The sequence below is a fragment of the Harpia harpyja genome, chromosome 6 (genome assembly GCF_026419915.1).
Source record: "Harpia harpyja isolate bHarHar1 chromosome 6, bHarHar1 primary haplotype, whole genome shotgun sequence".
NCBI lineage: Eukaryota > Metazoa > Chordata > Aves > Accipitriformes > Accipitridae > Harpia > Harpia harpyja.
In genome coordinates, this window is record NC_068945.1 from 50,069,194 (window position 1) to 50,093,621 (window position 24,428).

Genomic DNA, 24,428 nt, shown 5'->3' on the forward strand with positions numbered 1-24,428 from the left:
TGAAGGGATTAGAATGAGCTTAAAATGTATGTCAGACAAATGCCAACTGATGATACTGAAGGTAGCATTGAACTGTTTACTTAAATATATTTATATTGTGTTTCATATCTAAAGTACTATTGCTGCAAAACAACTTTAAAACAGTTTCTTAATGAAAAATGCTCAATTGAATAATTATTTCTTCTTTAGGTCAAGATTGAGCAGGTTGCTATGGAACTTCAGCTTACTCCATTCACTGTACTTCTGCGATCAGTTCTGGATCAGCTGCAGGAAAAGGATTCTGCTCGTATATTTGCTCAGCCAGTGAACCTTAAAGAGGTATGTTTTAAGCTGTATTTCCTTATGTTTAGGTATGACTTGGTGACGTTTAAGTGCAAGAAACAAATCGTTGCTTGCAGAGTTGGGAGCAGTGTTACCTTTTAATCTCTATTCTGATAATTTATGTTATGAGTTATGACTTACTCCTGTGAAAGTCTATTTATGCTCATATACCAAAATAATTTCTGGGAAATACTTGTACAGAATAACATGAGTACATATTGATCTTTTGCGATAAGATTATTTGATAAAGCAAACCCAAAGGGTGTCTTAAATTTTGAAATGTGGATACTGTGCTCTTACTTGCAGGTGAAATTCCTTTTCATTCACTGGGAAACTAGATAGAGTGTGCGTGTGTGTGTGTGTGTGCATACATACATACATATACAACACATACACATGTATAAATAACATGTAGACATGTCTATATAAATTGTATATGTATGTGTGCAGATACTACATACATGTGTATATCATACGTATGTGTACATAGGTATAAATACATGTGTTTATGTGTATGCATAAACACATGTATGGTATGTACATAAAAACACAGAATTCTAAAAACACGTAGTTTCACCATCTGTTAGTAGAGCTCCAACTTGTTACCTAAGATGCAGAATCTTGTAGTATGTAAACTTCTGTTGGAGTGCAAATGTTTCTAATATGAAGATGTGCAATTCTAAGCTACATTTTGAAGTTCCTGATTTGAGGTGTTACAAAATATGTTAAAAAATGTGGATCAGTTAATAGCTAATGTTACTTTGTCTGTAATAAGATAATTTTACCCATTTCATGTTTTAAATATTTATTCAAAGGTTCCAGACTATTTGGATCATATTAAACACCCTATGGATTTCTCTACCATGCGAAAACGGTTAGATGCTCAAGGCTATAAAAACCTCAGTGAGTTTGAAGAAGACTTCAATCTTATCATAGATAACTGTATGAAATACAATGCAAAAGATACAATATTCTATAGAGCTGCAGTGCGGTTAAGAGATCAAGGAGGTGTAGTTCTCAGGCAAGCTAGGCGAGATGCTGAAGGAATTGGTTATAATAATGAGACTGGAATGCACTTACCTGAACGGCCTAAACTTGAGTCACCCCAGCCTTTCTCTTGGGAAGATGGTAAGATGTTTTTGGATTATTTTTAAAAGTTGCATTTTTCATTACACACAGTGTGTACATTCCATACAGATGTTTAAGATTGTTGCTGTTCAGTTTGCTGACTACATTTCCTGCCCCCGTGAAAAACACTGCTTGAAAGATTCAAATGTTTGTATTCTACTAGATCTGTCATTAGAAAACAATGTTATCCAGATTCTGATTTGGTCAATGCCAGAGCCTAATTTAACAAGATACATGAAAAAGGTTTTTAAATTGAGCGCTTTCTTTCACGTGATTATATATGCTTGTAAGTCATGGAAAATGACTACCAGTGCATATAAACTTAAGCATATTCTTAAATAACCCAATGAACTAAAAAATCAAGCACGTTTGTAATACTAGGAAGTAAAATGACTTCTTTTGACATACACAGCAGTTTTCTGAGGTTTTGGCAGTAAAGGAGGATAATTAACACATTTCTTTTATAACCATAATCTTGCCCTTTGACAAGAAGGATATCATCTATTAGGGTGGGAAGGATTAATGATGTCTTCCTTCTGGCCTTTTAATTCTTTGCTCTACTACTTAGTTTTCTTGAGCAAAATGCTTATCAAGAAGAATAGTAATTATACAGTAGGAATTTGTTTCAACATTTCTTCACTGGTGAAGCTACTAAGACTGTAATCTAAGTAGCTTTTTGATGACATTTTTTAATTTTGGCAAGTGAATTTTATTTTTTTTTCTCCTGTGGGTATTATTATTCTGGGAAATATTCTGGGAAATGCACATTTTCAATTATGCGTATTTTGACTTCAGTGGATAGGTTACTGAATCCTGCAAACAGAGCGCATATGTCCTTGGAAGAACAGCTGAGGGAGTTGCTAGAAAAACTTGATCTCACCTGTGCAATGAAATCCAGTGGGTCAAGGAGCAAAAGAGCAAAGCTGTTAAAGAAAGAAATCAGCATTATTCGCAACAAGCTAAGTCAGCAACACAACCAAGCTCCTCAAATAGAATCAGGTATTGGAAGTTTTGAAGAAGAAAGTGCAGCATTAGAACAAGACGGAGAAGAAGAAGGTAAGATTTTTAAACCATGTTTAAATCAGTACTGTTCTGAACCTCTTCAGTCAGGTGCTTTAATCATGTGAATTAAAGAGTGTAATAAATGAATATTATATTTAGTTTTTAAATGGACAAATAGCCACTTAATCACAACAAATATTTTAAGAATAGGAGAATTATCTTTTTTTAAACAAAACCTCCCTCCATTATTTTCCACAGTAGCAAGGCTTTTTAAAAATTTAGGTGTTAAGAAATGAAAGTAAAAACAGTCTCATACAAAAAGGAATTGGAAATGCCTGAGTGGAGAATATCTTTGTACTTTCAGAAATCCACTTAAATGCCAAAATACGTACTAAGGATCATGTAAACCTAGGTCAGTGGTGCTGAAAATTCTGGCTGTTGTACTGCCTTTTGTAGCTTTTTTGTTCTCTGCTCCAGACTGGCAAGGGTGGAGGGTAGGTTTGGCTTGGGGTTTTATTTATTTATTTTTTTAAATAAAGCTAACTATTGATAGGACTTAACAAACTTAATGTTGTAGAATTAAGTCAGCTGTATCTAACCAGCCCTTCTCCTTGCGCTTCTCTTCCTCCTCAAAACATTGGTCTTAGAACTGCATCTACTCTTGTCTAATTCCTATTGATTTCAGTGAGAGCAATATACTAGAAAGACCTAACTTTATATTTCAGTTGAATATTGTATTTGCATTTTTAGCTTTTAAATCAGTTACTGATGTCTTTATTGCTCATTTTTAAATGATGCAAAGAAAATCTAGTCTCTCAAAAAAAAAAAGGTTCTATTGAGTTTGTTTCACGATCAGCTCTTCTCTAAAAAGCTAACCTATTTTTCTTTAGGAGAGTTAGAGACGTGTTTCATTTTGAGTAAGTGCATTGAATGGGAGGAGGAAAGAGCTCAAGGGAAAGTGGAAGCGTAGTAATAAATAAAACAGTCTGTGTCTGGTGCAGCTTGATCCTATCAAAATTTTTGAAAAGTGAAGTCAATAAAATGACTTTCCTTAACTGCCATTCAAAGAGCAACTTGGTGTTTAATTCTTAGTTGTGGCTAAGAGAATGCTTTTCAAACATATAACTTGCTAAAGATTTGAACGACAGTAGTAGCAAAAGTGTACATGAATTGGCAAGCTTATCTTGTTCTGAGGCCATTAAGTATTCTTAAAATGTTTAATGATTTTTTTAAATTTTTTTTCTTTTTTTTTAAATCTCCAAGTGATGATGCTGCTGAATATAGTTCTTTAGGAATGCAGTTTCTGGCAGATAATGAATACACTAACTTTTTTTACTTGTAGCTTAACATTTTTATGACACAGCCTTTCACTGCAGCTGTTGTGCAAAAAATAGTCAAAGTGAGCGGTAGTTGTTTTCTTACACTTACAGTATGCTTTTTAAAAAAAGCATAATGAAGAGCATGATACAGAGTTGATTGGCGTTGTTAGAATTCTGATCTAGTGAAGAGTAATAGTCATTAGTTCAAACTTTGATTCTGAAATGTAAGGTACTTAGAGGAGTAAAGAAAACAAATTGCCAGAGAAGGATGAGGAAAGTAGTAGAATCCTGTGCCCAGGATTACCTACAGGAGCTGACTTTAGAAGAGCTGTGAATTACCCCCTTGCAATTCTGTTTTCAGTTTATGATCATGTGGAAAATATGGTACCAGAATAACCCCATGAAATTAGGTTTTAGTGTCCAAATAGTTCTCAAGTGTTTTTCTGTGCTTAAATCTTTTTGTGAATATTTTCTAATTAATTGTAAGAAAATCAGGATTTGTTCACAAAGAACAGTCACTTTGGACATTCTAAACTACAGGCTTCTTTTAATTGGTGGTACTTCAAATGTGCTTATCTGAATGTAAATTTCATTCTAAATGTCTTCCTGAAATACTGTTTACCAATTCTAATACTTGTATGCCTTCAAAGGATGTGGGCATCATCACACTTTATTTTAGCAATGTATTTTTAATATGAACTATGCTATTGTTTGATTAAACCTTAAACAATGGGGCAGAGATTTTTCTGCACTTAGAAGTCATTGATTTCCAAGTAAGCATTGCTGAACCAAAACAGTGTAGAGATAATATTTAATCCACTACAGATACAGGGCTTAAACCCTTGGGTTTTTACACCCTTTTTTCAGGTAACGTAGAGAAAGTAACTACATTTTAAAATTTCATGTGATAGCATAAATACTACATCAGTCTCATACAGTTACTCTAGAATAAGCATCTTCTTTCTTCTCATTAGTTTATATTTTAAAAGATTCTTTTGGAAGCTGGAAAGGCTTTAACATCTTTTTGAGTTGATAATTACGGGTTAGGAAGTGCTTCTACTTGTATTTGAGAATGCTGCAACAGTAGAATGTTTCTTTTCTTTCCCATCACTTGGGATGAAAGACTGAAACTAGTTTTATACACTCACAGTTATATCTTCGTTGTCTTTTCCCAGCATGGAATTACTGGATTTGACTGGGACATGATCATGTTTTAAAAAAAAAAAAAAAAAAAAAAGAGGAAGGAAGAAAAAATGGTAGAGGGTGGTTTTTCTGATTTCTCCTATCAAGTCTGCATTGTCAAGTGTGTATTTGCCAACTAGTGGCTAATGAAGCTTCAAGACTTCGGGGGTGGGGATTTCCACCCACCCCCCCCCTTTTTTTTTTTTTTTTTTTTTTGAGTTAAAACTTCTATCTACAACTGTCAGATAGCTTTGCAAATCTTACCTTTCTATAAATTTTATAACACGTTTTAGCTCACTGTAGTAGATAGGTTACAAATGCTTTTTTTTAATGCTTATCTGATAAAATTTGTCTTAGGTGGGTAAGGTGAATATTGATAAGGTGACATAGATAAAAATGTATATTTTCAAAAATTTTACTTGAATGGCAGTGTAATTGCATTTAACAGATAATCATCCACCACCCCAACTTTCTATTTAAAAAAAATAGATTTCTTAGTTATTAGTTAATGAAACTAACATAACTGCATGAGAAGTAAAAAGTATTCATCCAGGTGTAAATTGTTAACACCAACGATAAACGCCTACTTTTCTATCCCTATTACATTCCCAGTATAAAATTAGGAACTACTAACTAGGACAGATTGTTGCTAGACAAGGTTTGTTTTTAAAATGTTATGCTTTGTTTCCAAACAACAATTTATTTGGTGGGCTGCACATTTATAGTGAGTTTTATAATAGACTTTATAACTACAGGTTTTCAAAAATCACACTCTATTTATAATTTTTTCAGGAGATAAATCTCCCCCTAAACTTGAACCATCAGATGCATTACCTCTTCCTTCAAACTTGGAGACTAATTCAGAACCACCAACCCTCAAACCAGTAGAACTCAATCCAGAGCAGAGTAAGCTTTACAAAAGAGTAAAATTTGATAATGAATTATATAGCACTTCCATTCAGAAAGAAATAAATGGACACACTCCAGAACACTTACTTGACAGTAATCTCAATGAGTCGACTGTTTCTGCTGTAGCTGAGTCATCAACTGATGTAAACAGACGTACATCCATTCTCTTCTGCAAATCGAAAAGTATAAGCCCCCAAAAGTCTGCAAAGAACACTGAAACCCAGCCAACTTCTCCACAGCTAGGGACCAAAACCTTTTTGTCTGTAGTCCTTCCAAGGTTGGAGACACTTCTGCACCCAAGGAAAAGATCAAGGAGTGCATGTGGAGATTCTGAGGTTGATGATGAGTCCCCTGTAAAGCGCTTGGATACAGGTAAATGTTACAAAACTTATTTGAATGGGTGCATGTCGAAAGTTAACATACCTGTTAATTTTTTGACATACATGTAATTGTTAATCTTCAGATTTTAGCAGTTGAAACAGTTTTTCCTCATAGTAGAATAGTTAAAGTTCAGAAAATTACTGATTCATTTTTGTGTTGGGCCTACACACTTAGACTTAGTGAACCAAGTTTTACTTTTTCACAGTTTTCACTTTAGCAATGGAATCTTCAAGTTTACGTGTATGGGTGGGTGATTTTTTAAATTTTTTTTTTTAAGCTGTTTTGTGTTTCCTTTTGTTGCAACCAATAGGAAAGGTGAATTAGCTGCTTTTTTGGAAATTCCCTGTTAAATTATATGAACTTTATCTATGTTGCCAAAACCAGAACTCTTATAAGGAGGAGCATGGAAAATATATGTTCCATGTATGACCTCATTTTGCTGTAGTGTTACTCCAAGCATATTTTCATGTTATGAAACTGATGACTATGTATGAAGTGCTTTGTATACCCATGTATTTATGGAAGTGTTAAAGTCCCAAAGTATAATCATATTTCCTGTGTTTCTTTTATTTAGTCTGTGCATCTTAATAAATAAATGTAAGAGTGCAATCCTAATGAGACTTCTCTAAAAAACATTAAAAAAAACCCATTATCTTGATAAGTTGGTGCAGTACAGTTGAAGACATTAATTACACCTTTTCTTAGCAAACCATAATTCTATTTACTGGAGAAGTTTGAATAAAACCCTCTTTGAGAAAGAGCAGCAGGATAAGGAAATTACTTAAGTATATTTCCTTAACATTATCCATGGCCATTGCTATGACTTTTATATTACCTTTGAAAGAAATACTTTGTTTCATTGTCATGTTGATAACCCTTACACAGGTATGAAGACAGCATGTGGTTTTTTGTGTCTTTGAATGAAAGATACAGGAATTTAATTTGAACATCTATTGTGACGATGTGCTCCAAAAGCTGTTTGTGTGTTTTGTGGGGGTTTTTGTGGCTTGGCGGGGGAAGGAGGGTTGGTTGGTTGTTTTGGTTTGGGTTTGGGGGTTTTTTTGTTGGTTGGTTGGGGGTTTTCGTTTGCTTTTGGTGTTGTTTTTGGTTGTGTTTTGGGGTTTTTGTTGTTGTGGTTTTTTTAAATGATCAAGTGAGGAGGAAGATTATTCTAATGCTGGAATCATAGCATGAGAAAGTGATAAGTAAGATTCGGGGGGGGGGGTGTCTTTTCGTTTCTTTACTTGTTTCGCCTCTTTGGAAAGCCCCGGTTTCCATTTCTTTTCATAACAGCTTGGAAATAGCATGTAGATTTGATCTGGTACTTTAGTTCTGAACTAGGAATCATGTGAAGGTAGTGTGATGATAGAAATGAGTTAATCTTCATTAATGATATAAAAAGCTTTGGTTTCCAAATACTCCAATTTATGGGTCTTTAATCTAGATAATTTCATTGTGTACCTTTATACAGATTGCATTTTATCACACGCACAGTGAATCATTTTGTGCTAGATCACACCAGGAATTAGTACTAATTCATTGAAATTTTTATCTTAAACATTGTGAATTGTTTCTTTGGGGAAAAAAATGTTTTTATTACATAGGAAAACTTGACTTAATTCTTGACACACACAAAAAAACCCACCCACCAAAAAAAACCCCACACCAGTTTTCTGAGTATATTTAGAATCTGTCATTTTGTTCCTTTTCTCTGTGGAGTTAGGTGTATGTGGGGTAAATATGCTTTTGATTATCTTCAAAACAAACAAAAAAGACCCAACGCAAACAATTCTGGATAGTTTCTTCTAATTCTAGTACTTTTCCCATTTCAGAATTTCTAGGGTTTTTTTTTTTTAATGTAATAGCTAGGCTAGTAACAGGAGTAAAATCCAAAAGGTTAAAACATTTTATTTTTCTAATTTTTAAATAAAGTTCTGAAGCCTCTTCCTGAAGCTAATGAAGATATGCACAGAATTAAATGTATGTAGAACTAATACTTAGGGGGCATTTATATTTAAACTTTTTATTTGTTTGCTCAAGAAGAGACTGTGTATGTGAATTGAAATGTTTTAGCCAAATTAAATTCACCTGAAGGTGTTTGAGTTATTCTTTAATAGTATGTGGGTTTTTAAGCATGTATGGTTCATACAGATGTGTCAGCTTATCAAATTTTATTCCTGTATTCTTCTTCCATTTGCAACCAAACATTTTGCTTTCACGTTGGAGATTTTATTCCTCATGTTATTTCCAAACTTTTGTCTCCGCTAATTTAAGCAATTTGCAGTTGGCAGCTATTTTGAGCTACAATTCAGCAGGAAACCAGCACAAACCTCAGATGCTTTCCAAGATTTAAAACCAGTTGAATTGTTTTACTTTTGCCTATGCAAGCTGGTGTCGATTCATGCAGATGTCTGTGTTCTGATAAAAACAAATGAGATGAAGTATACAGTAATAGATATTTTTTTTTCTATTTGGTTATTTTTCACAAAATTTTAATTACATGCTGTTGATAAAAAATGCTTTTATTCAGAAGAATTCAGCAGACGTGAACTTGTCCCTCCAAATCCATACCATGATAGAAGAAGTGTGCTTCAGGCTTCTTACATGTGTTCTTGTGATGTAGCAGCTTCAAAAGCAGTCACTGTAGTTGAAAATTAATTATTATTGCACAGTTTTCTTTGACTGGTAGAAATGTTAAATATCCTCAATTACAGTGGACATAGGAAAAAAGTCATTTAAAAGGACTTTGCTTAATATACAAAGCATTGAAATTTTTATGTGGTCAAGAGCTGCACCGTCACATCTTTTTTCTTCCTTACCTATTCATAACCAATGCGGGGGTTTTGCCGTTACTTAAGGATGCCTTGTTTTGTCCCTCACCTCACTCCTTGGTGTTTCCCCTTTCATGTCACTCATATGTGTTCTTGTATGAAGAAGTTCAAAGGAAGACTCTAAAGCTTGCCTAGTTAAGTAAAACCACACCCACTTTGATGTTTCAGTAGTCTCACAGACTGCCTTTTGTTATGCTCACTTGAATTACATTCGAGGTTTGTATGCTTGCCAGTTAGTTTCAAGAAAGACACATACAGGATCCATTGGCACACTATTCTGTAAGTATGGTGTCCGATATGTTGTTGGGTTTTATATACAAAATAATTACTGAAATACTAGCTTTTTTCAGAAATGGGGGACTATTGCACAACATGACTTAACCTTCAAAGAGGACTGAAAGCAGTTCACTTTAATAGTCTGACCTCCCTTTATATGTGTATCTTTGTTTAAAAAATATGAAGCAATAGTGTAATGTAACCTTAAATTTTAATTTCAGTGTACTACTAGGGCATTATCACTTATATATATATAGCACATCTTTCTCCATAGCTGCTATGTGGAAACTGACAACTATGTAGTAGAGAGATGTGCTTAAAAATTTTCTATATGTACTTAATGTATCTTGGTTTTGCTTCACATGGTATCTAGCAATTTCAAAAAGAAGATAGGTTGGTTTTACTTAAGAAATTTTGGTCACATCAGAGGTTGATGTATGATTGTTGAAGTTCAGGCATGTCAAATCTTAACTGCAACAAGTTCAGTGACCTTTTCAAAATATCCATTGTATACTTACCTTACTCTTTTGTTACAAAGATGAAAACTCTTCATCAGGAAGTTAGTTGGTGCAATTATTACGTCTGAGAAAAATAAAGCTCAGTAATGGATAAAAGGTAGATTTTACCAACCATTTAAAAAATTGCCTCTATCTGTTGTGTATAGGTAAGACAAACTCCTGGAACAAATGACTGTTTTAAGAAACCTTTTAAGCATTGTAAAATGCTAGATTAGGTTCAGATTAAATTTTCATGTTGTTCTTGGTTTTATCAGTCACCTTTTAAGCTTTCATAAATTCAGGATAGTAATTCACAGTTACTGTGTTGGTACGCTCTATTTTAATTAGAAACCAAGTATTCAGAACATACTATCCTAAAGCAATCACTTTAACTTACCATTGAATTAGGATTGCAAATAGCGATTATTATAGTGTGGTATGTTGGTTTTCTATTATTTCTTGGCTAGATAGCAGTAATAGAAAATTTCAGTGAAACATACCATTTACTTAGTATTCTTCTTGCTTCCAGCTACACAGATTTTCTCAAAGCACTGAAACAGATGTAAACAAATATTTATAACAAGGATCACTGCATTAGAATATTTAACACAGTAAAAATCATAGGGTTTTTTGGGGGGCAGGGGAATTTATAATTTCTTATTATATACTTCGCATGCAGTTGTCAGTATACAACAATTACACCTTATTAAATCTATTAGTAAACGTTGGGCTGACTTTGTGCCCGATTGCTACAAAATGTTTGACGGCACTTAAGAACTGTCTGCAAGTAACCTGTATGTGAATTCCACTTGCATTTGATATAATTTAGTACTATAGCAATGACCACTTTTACTTAATTTTATTTGGTGTGCTATGGATAGAGATTATATCTGTGGTAAAATGGAACACAAGTTATTTTTTGAATTCTTCAGTACTTGATTTCTAGTAAATCTTTGGCTTTCTGGAGCAAAGGCCAATTTGATTAAAAGTCAAGCTTCGTATGTGCAGCATTCAATTCCCATTCTCTAAATGGAAGGAATGAAAGTAAAACATACATGTCTAAGAACATAATTTGTCCTGTAGGTAAATAACAAACTAAACTAGAGGTTGCTCAGTGAAAAAACAAATTGGCATAATTACTTGCCTGGTTAACGTAGACAGGAATGATAGTATATACATATATTCATGAGTAAAATGCAGTAATTTAACTAAATCTACTGACAGATCCAGAGTCCTTATACTTTGAATTAAAGCTATTCTTTTTGTTTTCTTTTTCCTTTAGATGCATAGTGATTGTTTTCTGTGGAATCTGATGTGAAATTTAGTTATTTAAGTGCTTAGCGATGTCCAAAAACTTCAGCTGCCTGCCTTCAGGAAATTTCAAAACATAAAACATTTTAAGGTGTATATGCGAACAAACATAGCATTGAAGATTGTGAATGCCTAAAAGGAATTATCCCCTGGCTTGTTAAATTTGTCAGTGTAGAGACACAGGGACTACAGGACCTCGACTGCTGAGTTGTCAGGATAAAACCAGGCTGCACAGCAGCCCAGAAGTAACACAGAGGCTGAAAAAGTGAAGTTTGACTGGAACACTACCAAAATTGGGGGGGGGGGGGGGGGGGGGCATGGTAGTGCATTTTTTCTTTTTCTTTAACAAGTTTGTTTGTTCGGTGGTTGGGTTTTTTTAATGGGATGATAGGCCACTGAGAAACTTTGACCATTTGCTAAGAAAATCAAGCAAATTAAGGAGAGAAGTTTGAAAAAAAACTTAATGCTGCATTTCTTTATCTGTATTTGGCCCGCTCAAGCTTTAGACGGGAATTGTGGCATCCCTACTAAAATTTTTGCCAATTTAATTTCTGGAAAAATTTTTATAAATAGGGGAGAATTTTTGTAACACGTGGAATAAAATAAGTGCATAAGGCAGAAAAAGGGGGAAGGGAACTATTTTATACCAGTCAGCAGTTGCAATGACATATAAATGTTCCTTTTGGTTTTATTTCATCTAAAGAACCATAGTATTAACTTCCTCACCATTAAAAATCCTTTGCTTATTTCGTGATCTATATTATTAGAATAGAGGGAATTTTGAGCAACGTAGTCAAGAAGACTGGGGTTGACGAACAACTAGATAAATGGGGGGTTTGTCCTTTTTCAAGGCTTGTGAGGTGTGTGCATGCATAAGTTACAATATGCATTAATATTTTAGAAACTTTTCTTGGGACTTAAACCTGTTAATTTTTTTGAAAGTACTATATTTTGGGTTATTTTTAAGATATTAATTATTAGCACCCAACTTACTGTTGCTGTGTTTTCTAGGATCAATATAACTGAATCTTCTGTAATAATAAAAAAATATTTCTTGATGCCCTTCTGTTTTTCTTTATGCTGTAGAAATTGTGGAGCCTTTTACTGTATTCTGGCATTAAATTTTTTTTGAATTCTTAGCTCATTTCTTGGCCCAGGTTTGGCTTTCTAAAAACTAAAATGTCATAGTCCCCTATGCACTTCATCTGTGGCATTTAACACTGATTTTTCTGTGTGGTGCAGATGGTAAACAGAGAACTGTGGGATTTATTGAAGGTATTAAAAAAAAAAATAGTGAATTTGGAGATCCACACTATGCTTGCAAATTAAGAACACACTTGCCATGGTGTTGGGGCTGAGTATAGATGACCTACCTTAAAATTCACAGGCTTTGATATCATAAAGTCCCTTGTATCAGGTACATAAAGTACCAGAGTTGATCAAATCACCATTATATTTGACCTGTTTGGAACATCATAAAATCTTAGAATAGTTTTGGTTGGAAGGTACCTTTAAAGGTCATCTAGTCCAACCCCCACATACTTGCCTACAGGTCTGATTTAAGAGATTGATGATCATAAAAATTAATCCAATGACTCCCAGCACTAACTTGGGGCACTGAACCTGGCAGTCCAAACTACAGGTGACTTGGGGCTTATTCTGCTATGAGTGGAGAGAGAGGGAGACAGTTCCCACAGTATGACTGACTGCAAGATAAATGTCGCTCAGAAAAGGTTTGTGTGTGCATTTGTTTTTTTTCCTTTCCCCTTTTTTCCCCCTAGATGAGAATAGATTATGTAGTTAGGTGTATAGAGGGAGGTCCTTCAGACCAAAGTAATTATGGTAGTATGTACTCTTTTACTGTATCATACATGCAGTCCAATATTTTGGGACATTTTTAATTGATAGGTCTCTTCTGTGTTTCCCATTGTAGTACCCAGACATAGTTTCTTCGGTGTGCGTAGAGGAAGTGTACACATTAAGAAGGTATCCCATACAAAGAAACATGTATTACTCAAGAATAGGTAAAATACTTGAAACAAAGTTGCTTTTATTTTGTTGGTACCAAAACAGTGTTCACTGGTCCTGCTGTCACTTGGCCTTTGTCAGGCCATGCTATCCTAACATGGCAATGCTCCCCCCCACCTCTTTCATTTTCCTTTCTCTCCTCCTTCCTTTTTTTTCTCTTCCTTTACTTTTCTCTTTTCCCTTCCCTCCAAAACTGTAATACAGCTGTCACTCAGAACTTACTTTCTAATAACGTCATTGGAAAAAAAAAGGAGACGAAAGCAGATGTTGAGGACTAACCTTCGGCTGATAGGAATGGCTAAGTATTCCCGAGTTGTATAAAAATATTTTTTTGTTGAGGATAAAGTATTTTCAGTCGGGGGGGGGGCGGGGCAGGAAACATACTATAGATTCATCTGATTAGATACAAAGATGTGTATATGCAAGTCAGCCTTATTTTAACTCTTTGTGTTCAGTGCTGCCTAAATGTAGCAAAGCTGGGTTGGTGTTTAATAGCCCTTGATTATCTTCACTTGACGACGCTTCAAGCACTGTCAGGTTGACTGTATGAGCAGTGAAACATCTTGTGTTGTCTTTGCTGCTGCTTTCATTGAAGCCAGCAAGACAACCTTAGGATTGCAGCACTGTTAATTTTTGCTTGGCTAGAATAAAATTTTTTGTGTGATGTTACAGTCTCTAAAAGGATTCAGATCACGCACTTCCTCAAGTACAGTGTAAGCTATCTTAGAAGGAGGCTGTTCCATGCCTATAGTAAGCACTGGATCTTTTATACTGAATCACTTGAAGTTTTCATCTCCCTGTGTGAAATACCTCTCAAGGTACAAAAAGCCTGGAAAATTAGGTCCAAAAATGCAGCTGTGTAACTTCATTAAGTAACTGGCTAGTTCGAGGACGTGTGGTTTACTGTGTTGTCCTGTATGTCATCTCAGGAGTGGCAGATCTCTGGTAAACATTTCTGCCTTCATCTTTCTTTCAGATGGCAACTTCAGTTTCAGTTTCTGTTCCCTGTCCTAGAGTGAGGCACAGATTAAGAACTGATGTTTCTAAATAGCTGTAAAAGGCAAATAAATAGCAACTGATTTGTTTCCTTTTTAATACAGTAGGATTGCTGGACATGCTTATATAAGAGAGCTCTAAAGTTCACCTGTCCGTCTGTTTCCTTTTCTTTGGATACCATGCACAGCAATTGTGTTCTCACAATTACAGGGAGACATTTACTTTCAAAGACGAAAAAATGTGTTGGTAAAAGCTCTGTGTAAAATGATTTAGATAATAATTTAAGAAAAAAGTAGTTAGTTCCATTTAGGAAATGAAATAGCCTGCCTTTGTAGGTCCTGCTGGGCTGCTCTGAAGGACTGCTAGGCACTAGGTTTTTGATGCAATGTATTGATAGATAATTATGATGCTTTTTCATGATAAAAGTCGAGAATGAAAAGAATCTTTATTGATTTTAAGTTTTTAATAACTCAAGTTTTCTAATTTATATCAGATGAGAAAAATAGAGGTCTTCAAATGGAAGATGTGTAAGAAAGTATTTTTTCTAAAGGATCTTTACCTTTTGCGTTACTGCATAATTCAGAAAAAAATGTTTGTAAAAAAGAATCTGATCTTAAATCCTCATAAGTAGTCTTTGCCAAGATAATCAGAAGTAAATGGTCCTAAATATTACTGACTTTTCATAGTCATTATGTTTCTTGTATCCTGAATGGCATACCATTGATCTATGTGTGATTCAGGACTTAAATCTTGTACTTTACAATCATCTGTGTATGTTTTACATGTCATAAATCATATGAACTAGAGCTGACTAAAGAATTCAATTTGTAAAGTTAGTTTTAAATTCTTCAAGTTTTGTGCTTGCACTTTTTAATGGCATTTTGTACTATGCTACTACTGTCATCAGTCTTTTCTATACCACTGGAACGGCTGATACTTTCTAGAAGTTGTAAAATGTCTTTTTGAGAAATGTTTCTGCTTGTATGTTCTTTTTTCCTTTCAGATTTTTCAGGAATGTTTTCAAACTTCCACTAGTGTTGCCTCCCACTTGTATATTTTAAAATGTCTTGAACAATCATCCTACAGTACAGTGATCCTATTGTTGTAGTGCACAGAGCAACAGACAACTGTTATCTTGTGGAAGCTGTAGTTACTCAATGTTGGTTAGTTTTCCTTTCTGTTGTGCAATTCAGATTCAGCTGTTTTAGCAGACTCTCATCTGATTAGCCAGAGACACTTCTTATTCCCAGATTTCAAAGAAAATCAGTAGTTACAGGATGAATTCTTAAGCATTCTTTTGAAACATATCAGACTTTGACTATTCGGTGAGCCACCAAACTATTCATTACATGTTACTTAAACTGACAAAGATGAAATTTTTCTGTTTAGGATCTTGAAAGCTGCTGCTCTTTAGTGTGTAGGTGCCACATCATGGGCTCACACTGAGCTTTCTTTGCTGTCTTTGGCCTTGACCAAATTTTAAGCAAGTTTTCAAAGCTTTATTTCCATGGGGATTCTCCACACCAAACTTTATCATCCTTGTGAGTAACTGGGTCCCATTTTGTCTGCATACTGAAGACTGTTTTAAGAACTGTAAACTTTGATGTGCTCAGATATTCATCTGTGTATTCTGAAAAGAAGGATTGTGTCTAATAGTCTTACTGCACTCCAGAATTTACTGTTGGAAGTAGACATTTATAGGGTTACTCTAAGGTTCACTTTTTAAAAACTTTGTGGATGCCTTCCTGTTGCTGCACTATGCCCATTTTCAAGGTTTGCATATTTAAGAATACAATAACTTCTGATTATTTATTACCTTAAAGTATTCCTTTATCCTGTCTGTGCATACCTGTATATATAAATTCTCTTAAATTAGGGTCATCCCCCTTCTTACTCTTAATGGAGGGATTTTTAGATACATTTCAAAACCATGTTCTTGATGCATATCATGCACGTGGAGGTTGTATTCTATGCTTTCAACGATTTGCATACATTTTCTTTTTCAAGAAAGAGAACTGAATCAAAGTGAAACTTTTAATCTAGTTTGACCTCTTTTGAAACTTAGCTGAGTATCAGTGTTAGAATACGTGGAACACTTGTATCATTCTGTCTCTGGACGCTGCTGTAAGGATGGCTTATTTATTTGAAAGCTCTGTTTCCTTTCAGAGAGACTTAATGGCTTTTTCACTGTCTTCCAGGTTCTCATATTAACTAATATCATGCTGGGTATTTATCTCTTTGGATCCTAATTATTTTCTGTTATCCTCAACATGGAATGGAACTCAGTTAAATGATCATTTTGGAACGCAGAAAGACAATTACATTTGAAGTAATTATTTTGGATCATGTTGGAGACACCAGCCATCCTTAAAACAAAACAAAAAAATGAACACTGTTGGAGGAAGTCTTTGACATATATGAAACTATGCTCTTCATTCAATATATTGCCCCATTTCCGTAAGTTATAAGTTGTACATGTTGTAGTATATGTGACACAAACTGGTCGCAGATTTTTAGCGGTCCCAACGTTCTTATTCCCAGAACATGCTCTGTGAGAGCAGATTAATTAAAAATGTTCCATCTCCATCCTCTTCCTTTCCCCAAAAACCAGTCTCATCCTCCGTGGAGAAGTAAAGCTTACAAAAAAATGTTTTGCCTATTTTTGTGCATTTATGTAGTTTTGATAAAATACACATTTTTCTTTAATATATATATATTTTAGTGAAGACTAATGTCACTGGTGCTGGGTAAGTGCACAAGTCAGGACTTGATTAGTCCTTGCTTGGTAAAATGAACCTAAATAGTGTTACATAAGTGCTGGTGCGCTGTGTGCATTGTTTTTTGAATGCTCTCACTTTTTTAGTGGTTGAAATTATTTAATGGTTTTCATTATTTCTCAGCTGTTCAGATCTGGTTTTATACAGCACTTGATCTTACATTTGGATATGCTGGACAAGTTCTGCTTCTCTATTTTTGTTTCAGCAGAACTGCAAGATGCGATTGCAGTCTGAAATGCAAAATTCTGTTTTCTGTGGCAGCATTTTTGTACATTCATGGAGCATGCAGCTCCTTGGACTATCTTGAGTTTTGTTCCTGTGTCGTTTTTTCTGAACTTCTGCTGTCTTTTGAGAGTTACCTTTTCCTGCTTCCACTTGGTATGGGCAACAAGATTCTAACTTGCTTGATGTAGGTAGTCAGTGAAAGTTTTAATTACAGTTTATGAACAAGCTGCTACTGTTGAGAAAAAGTTGAAACTTTCCCTGATGAATACAATTTTCAGGGCAGTGAGAAGCCTGTGAAAAAGTATCAAGCTGATCATCTTTGGCTTGCTTTTTTTTTTCTTCTTAGTTTACAGTTGTTTGTTAGTGTTTCTTTATTTTTAAAATGGTTATGTGTGTTATATGCCATGAATTCCTTTTTTTTTTAGATGAAAGAAGTTGAGTTCTGCCTCTCAGAGCAGACTGCTTTTTTGAAGAAATGTAAGAAAAGAGGGAAAAATCCACTAATTTTAGTGGATTTTAGTGGGTTTAGTTTGATGTTTGCGGGTTTTTTTGGTTTTGGGTTTGGGTTTTTTTTTTTTTGAGAGAGGTTGTTCTCAATCAAGGGTGTTGGTGAGGGGCTATGTGTATGAAGTTCAGTACATGACAATAAAGTTTCTCTCCATGACTGTAGAAAAAGCTCATTTGACCTAACAAAACGATGAGCTTTTGGAAAATGTACATGGCTCATAGAGGTTTGTTGCAGGTTTACCCAGGCTACTAATCCGCAAATGCAGGATGAGTTACATCTCCCATGGATTTTCTTTATTTGACCTGCTTAGTAGTATCTTTTAAGCCAATAAAACGCAAATTGCTTAAAGCGAATGAGATCTTCTTTAATCTCACTTACTCTAGTAGCTACAGAAGATGGGGTGTTTCTTGATTCATGGGAGAAAGAGTTTTGTAATGATCTAAAAAAAAAAATTCCCAGTTATAGCATATAAATGTAGTATATCTGTTTAGTTTTTGCACAACAGTGATGACCATAAAGCACTTTTATTGCCTGGATTTTTCTGGCAAGTTACAAGGTCACTTGGGAACTGCCGCATCTGTGACTACATAGGAGTGTGTTTTGTTTAAAATAAGCATTGAGGTTTTCCTTTCTTAAAATAATGCCTATTCCTTATAAGTTCTGAGAAGTGGACTGTATAAACTTGAGTCTCATGGATTGTGTAAGCTGATGTCATTCAGGGATTGATATTCAGGGAAATTACTCCTGCTGATAGTCTGCATATTCTTTGTTCTTCATACTTCCACAAGCAAAAGAGCAATGTGTCTGAGAAGCTCTAAATTCTTTTGCACTTTAATATTGCTTATTTGTCAGAAAAGTTGGGAGTTTTTCCAGTGTTGGTAACCATTCTACAGATAGAAAAAACTTTGCTTACTGTAATCTTAAACACCTCTGTTAGTGAATTGAGTCGTTAAACTCTTAACGTAGGTTATGTTTAAACTAATATAAGGCTGGACTACCACTGCAGAGAGCTGTCTCCATTGCTATAGTTGCATGTTTCTGTTGCATCGCTTGTTCAGCAATCAGGCAATCATGTGGTTGCTTTGCACAGTGCATCAATAAAAACTAGTTCATTACTCTGACCACATATTTCTTGGTACTGACATGGTGACGGTGAGAAGAAACCATTGCAAGGGACTTGAGAGCGCCAAAGTGTCCATTTCAGTGGCAGCACAATCATAAACTGATTGAAGCAATCAAATTGTGAAGCTACTCCCTAATTTTTTTTGTTCTGGATATACACATACATACAGAACCAGTGTACATAGAGATATGTAGCCACGACATATTTGGCATACCTATGGTTAAACATTTTATACATACTCTTACAAGAATAAACAGATATTTCCTTCCACTTTCTCAGTCCATTGGGAACCTGAACTGTGCACTGGTTCTGGTAGCCATAATTACTTGATCTGTCTTTAAATTTAAAATTTAATCTGTGATCGAACTTGTTTGCGCTGATAGCTGATTTATATTAGCTAGATGCCTGAATGATAACTTGACTAATGTCTCTCTGGCTTGTGGCAGGATGAAAACTAAACAGTTTCTACACCTCACTTGAAAAATAGGTCTGAGGGGATATCTAAGAATAAAAAACAGTTATTTGCAGAGATGTAAGAGATATGCTTTTTATCTTTGCAGAATGTTTTTTCAGCTTTTCATTTCAGATGCTATGTGAAGTGTACTGTGGTTGTTTGTAGGGGAATTTAAGCTTTCTCATAAAGCATACTCTGTTTTGACAGGTCTTTCAGCATAGTCTATAACTGAACTTCTTAATCTCCAGCTATTTGTACTGACTTGCTGAGAATGAGAACAAGATTAATCAATAGCATGTAGTTTGGTGCTTGAACACTGAAGACAATGCTACCTTTAATTTTTTTTCTTGTATAGGAAACCAAAGGCAAATACAGGAGTTACAAAACAGACCCTATTAAATGAATGTTCTACAGTATCAACTAAATGACTGTGGAAGAGAATGCTTATCTATAAATCTTTCAGACCATTGAAAAAATTCTCCTTTTTCTCTTAAAAATCTAAAATTGTGTTGATAAACCAAACAGAAGGTCTCCTGGGCGTGGAGGGAGAAATCCCTTAATTCACTGTATGGAAATGCCTTGAAACATGATTGGATCGTACAAAGCAACTTGCTAAGCTCAAGTTCCTTAGTTGTCAGCCGCCTTTGCAGAGGTCTTCATAGCAAACAGACTGAAAGAATTAGAACTTAATAAAGGGAGTTCTGCCATAATTGTCTTATACTATAATGTTCTATGGAGAGACACGTGAAGTTACATAAGCTTATTTGACTATGTCTGAATGAACAAAGATCATGATGACCTTTAAGACTCTGATAATTGGATGGCTGGGATGGGTAGTTCTTTCTTGCACTATGAGAAGCATGCTGGTCATACGACTTAAGTAAAAGCTTTAATTTATTGTAAGGAAATAAATGTGCTCAGAATTGAATTAGTGTTAAAATTTTGTTCTCTTTGCAGGTTACAGCTTGCAGTAGCTGTTTGCAGGCTAGTACTATTGTCTTTAGTCAGTTCATTTGTGTTGATACTCTCGAGTCTGTGTTGGATTCTTCCTTTTTTAGTCCTGACTTCCACCCCTACCCCACCCTTGGGAAAGTCTTCAGAACGCTATCTTAAACCTCTTCATTTGTCTATTAATCAAACATAGAAGTGGCTTAATAAGAACTACACTGTTTGTGAATTAGCAAACCCAGAGCAGGATTGGTGGCAGCCCATCAAGTCAGTAGCTTGTAATATAAAAGCCTTTTTACGTTTTTCGTTACAATTATGAAATTAAAATATAATATCCTTGGACATATATAAACTTGTGCCAGGGGAAGGATAGTCAAAAATAATAATGTGCATATTATTGATTGTTCATCACAGAAAACAGACATGATAATTTCAGTCTGGATTTACTAAAATGGAAAGACTTTCAGGAAGAACTAGATAGCATCAGGAGGGAATCCTTATCACACTCTACTTCCAGTGTTTGAAAAGGTTTTTCAGTATTTCTTGACTTATGGTTGTAACGTTGTATGCAAATGAGTCTTGTGTTGACTTGGTAAATCTGCCGGGTTTGTAACGCTATTTGGTTTTTTCTTGTTTTTTCTACCCAGCTTCTGCAGCCTGGCTGTCTTAATAGTTGGAAACATTACATACAAAGACTGATTTGATACTCCATTTGGCATTTCCCATATTATAATCTTCACCTTTTTTTGTGTTACCTAAATTTCCATCCTGTCTTTAAAATCTGGGTTACAGGAACCTCCTATTTATAATACTGTGTTTTGAAATGAAATTTTGTTAATGTGCTTTCTTTTTGGTCACATCAAAATACTTGAATTACAGAACAATAATGATACAGTGTGTGAATACAAAAAGTTGTTAATGAAAATGATGTGGTTTCCAGTTTGATGCAGTTTGTTTTTGTGTTATGCTGTAGGTCTGTCAAATGGTTTTGGAGATGGAAGTAAAGAGAGAGCATTAGATGATACTCCGGGAAGAAAAGTTGAACCTCGTCGCCGCTGTGCATCAGAATCTAGTATTTCATCTAGTAACAGTCTTTTGTGTAGCTCAAGGTAAACCTGTAAATCTGAAATACAAATTTGAGACTGAATGTATCAGTTTTTCTATACTGCTTGTGACCCACATCAGTGGATAGCGTAAATTTTAGAAAAAAAGAGTACATTTCAATTTTCTCAGTTGTGTGTCAAATCTGAGACATCTTTCAGGATTGCTAGTATTCTTTTGTTGAATTCAGGTTGTTGCAGATCCGGGCAGTTACACTTTTTACTTTACTATGCTTCTCTTGCTCTGTATAGATACATAGACATGTTTGTGTATATAGTATCTTGTTTTAATTATCTTCCTAATCCTGAACACTAAAAATGGGTGTGTTTGCTTTGGCGAGGGGAGGAGAAAAGCAATTTCCAAAGCAGAGTCTTGTACACAGGGAAGGTAAATTCAGTAGCTGTGGAACTGTAGATTATCAGTCTGTGATCTGGATTACTGGCTAGTTACTGCAGTGATGATAGTACCCGTATACCAACTATTGACCATCTCTTTGTGAAGTCTGTTGTTAAAGACAGGACTGCTGGAATGGTCACCTCTGCCACCATTGGTAAATATTTCTCCATCACCAGTGGTGCACATCTTCCAAAAGCACACTAATCTCAGGATAAAAGGTAGCTGTCTCCAGTCCTGGGCTATGAGGATGGGGAATATAGGAGTATAGGTTAAATCTGTTAGAGAAAAAAAAGGCTTTATTCATGTGTTCAAGATTGGTATTAAACTGTTTAAGGGAATGGTGTTAATGCACTCATGTCAAACAAGCTTTCAGAAACAAAGAGAATTTAATATTGCATCTCTTGTGAATGTGATGTATTGAGGATTTGATCTAGAATAATTGCCGTTCACGTTCTATGATCTCTTTAAAGAAAACTAAAGTGTGCAGAGAACAAACTTCTTATTTTGTGTATAGACATTCTGCAATTGAAAGACTTGAATTTGTAGCGAAAAATGAAAGATAAAATAATTGTGTTTCCTATGTAGTGGAACTGTTGGAGCAGAGGGAACATGTTTTCATTTGGCCAGTATCCACTGTAACACTGGAGACAAAGCAGCTTCTCTCATTTGTGCATGTCTAACCTGTACAACAGTTGAGGTGCAGTTGCATACTGTTTGTCTTTTGCTGATAACCAGGCAATTCTGTGCATGAAAATAATCTGGGGTTTTGGTTTTTATGTTGTTGTTTGTGTTTGTTACATAAAATTTGTTAGAGATTGCTGCTCTGATTTTACTGTGTCCTGATGAATTTAAATTCTTTTTCAAAGTCTTGATTTATAGTGAACAATGTTCATTATCAAGTAACGGTTTTAATATTAATACTTTTTTTAGTTTCAGCCTACCAAAGTGTGGTAAAGGTAAACCTGCACTTATACGAAGACACACACTTGAAGACCGAAGTGAATTGATATCATGCATTGAAAATGGAAACTATGCCAAAGCAGCAAGAATTGCAGCTGGTAACTATAAATAATTGTATTCTTAATAATATTGTATAACTATAATGTTTTCCATTTATTTGACAGATTCTAGCATTCTTATTTTTGCTGCTGAAATAGATTAAGCATTCTGAAAATGGTGTTGATAACATTGCAGAAACGACTTGTTTCTGCTTTTGACTCTAAAGACTTTGAAGAGAAAAGAATAGTAGCTGATTTTGGTTTTTTGATTAAGAAGTAGTATTTGAAGTGATCAAGCTACTCTAGTAATACAAGCAAAACTTCACCTGAAGTAGTATTTGTGGTTCTGTCGATATTTTTCTTTATTGGGCTTTTTCATTTAGGGTTTATTTCTCATATACTGGTCTGCATAAACATGTTGGACAGATGGATAAGACATGGTCTGCTTTGATGCAGGAAAAATTTGAAATTGGAAAGCAGTAGAAATTTCTAGGAATGTAGAGGATAGTACGTTACCAAATTTCAGGGAAATAACTATGTTCTGTTGATATGTTTTCCACCTGTTTCTATGTTTTAATTGCATTACAAAGTTTAAGTAGGTCATCTCTTCCCTAAGTAGAACTGTATTTGTGTAATGCAGTGCTCCCATGCTGAAGTTAGGCATCAGCCTTGCAGTGTCTAGCACGCCTGTCTTTAGTTTCTGACCTTAGAACTCCTCTCCCCCTCATCCTGGGTGTTCCTTGTCCAGGACACTTTCATGTCTTTCTAGTGCTTTTATCTGACTCTGTTTGCCTTGGTCTGTTCTTTCTTCCCCATATGATCAGTTTTGTCTCTTTCTTGCAGCTAATCTGTTTTCAGCTACTGCTTCATTACTCTAAGGTTTAGTATCTCTATTATCTGTATGGTAACCTCTCATACAGGACTTAACCTTTCCCATTTGCTTTTCTTACTCTGCCATGGGTAGTCTTATATTTAACACTTTCCACTTAAAATTCCTGTACCTGTTTTTTCAGAACTCTCCTTGTTCTCTTTCAGTTCTGTCTCTGTTCTCAGATAGGTTATACAGCTACCTAAAAGAAGGAGCAAATTACATTTAACAGCATTATTTTTTATATTACTATATATTCTGTCTAGTTTGAGCTCTTTTGGCTGCCTTCTGCACCCTGTTACCTCAGCAGATCAAGAGGAGGAAATAAGTAGGAGGGAAGTGAAGACTCCTGCTTATGTTCTGTGCATAACTGGAATTTTACCATGATTAACTTTTATTAGTTAAACCCCAGATTTTATGAGGTGACTTAAAGGGTTGTTCATTCTTGGCAAAATGTCTCAAACAGTTCTGTTTGACAGAGTATATATGCTTTAGAAACAAACACATTGCTTACAGTTATGCTGCCTTTAGGTCAAAGGAATATCTTGTTTCTATTTACAAGATGCTGTCTCAGAACCTGTGGTATGGTATGTTGTAACACTGCAATTAGGATGGGATGCAGTTTTGCATTGATTAATGGATGTAATCATTGTAATGCATGCACACTGAAATACGTTAGTCCAAACACAAACAATGTTACAAGAGTGCTATTGAAATCACAAAACCAAGTGTGCAAGTTGGGGCATGCTGTTTTCTGTAATACTGCTGCCACATTCAGCATTTTTGACTTGAGAGACTGAGCGAGGTATGCTTTAGAACCAGCTCCACTCAGCGTACTGGACAAGTTAA

General features: G+C 35.0%; 1 protein-coding gene across 9 annotated transcripts in view; it reads left to right on the top strand.

Annotated features, from left to right (window-relative positions):
• The window catches only part of BRD1 (bromodomain containing 1), a 77,820-nt gene that overhangs the window by 42,701 nt on the left and 10,691 nt on the right, over positions 1-24,428 (top strand). For 7 of the 9 annotated variants that reach the window (XM_052789948.1, XM_052789947.1, XM_052789950.1 and 4 more), the window contains 6 exons: positions 190-318; positions 1,137-1,449; positions 2,245-2,505; positions 5,745-6,233; positions 21,190-21,325; positions 22,644-22,771. In XM_052789948.1, the coding sequence (XP_052645908.1) occupies positions 190-318; positions 1,137-1,449; positions 2,245-2,505; positions 5,745-6,233; positions 21,190-21,325; positions 22,644-22,771 (1,456 nt within the window). Of the gene's footprint in view, positions 1-189; positions 319-1,136; positions 1,450-2,244; positions 2,506-5,744; positions 6,234-16,379; positions 16,625-21,189; positions 21,326-22,643; positions 22,772-24,428 lie in introns of those variants that run through there. The other 2 variants (XM_052789953.1, XM_052789954.1) reach the window with 2 other exon arrangements.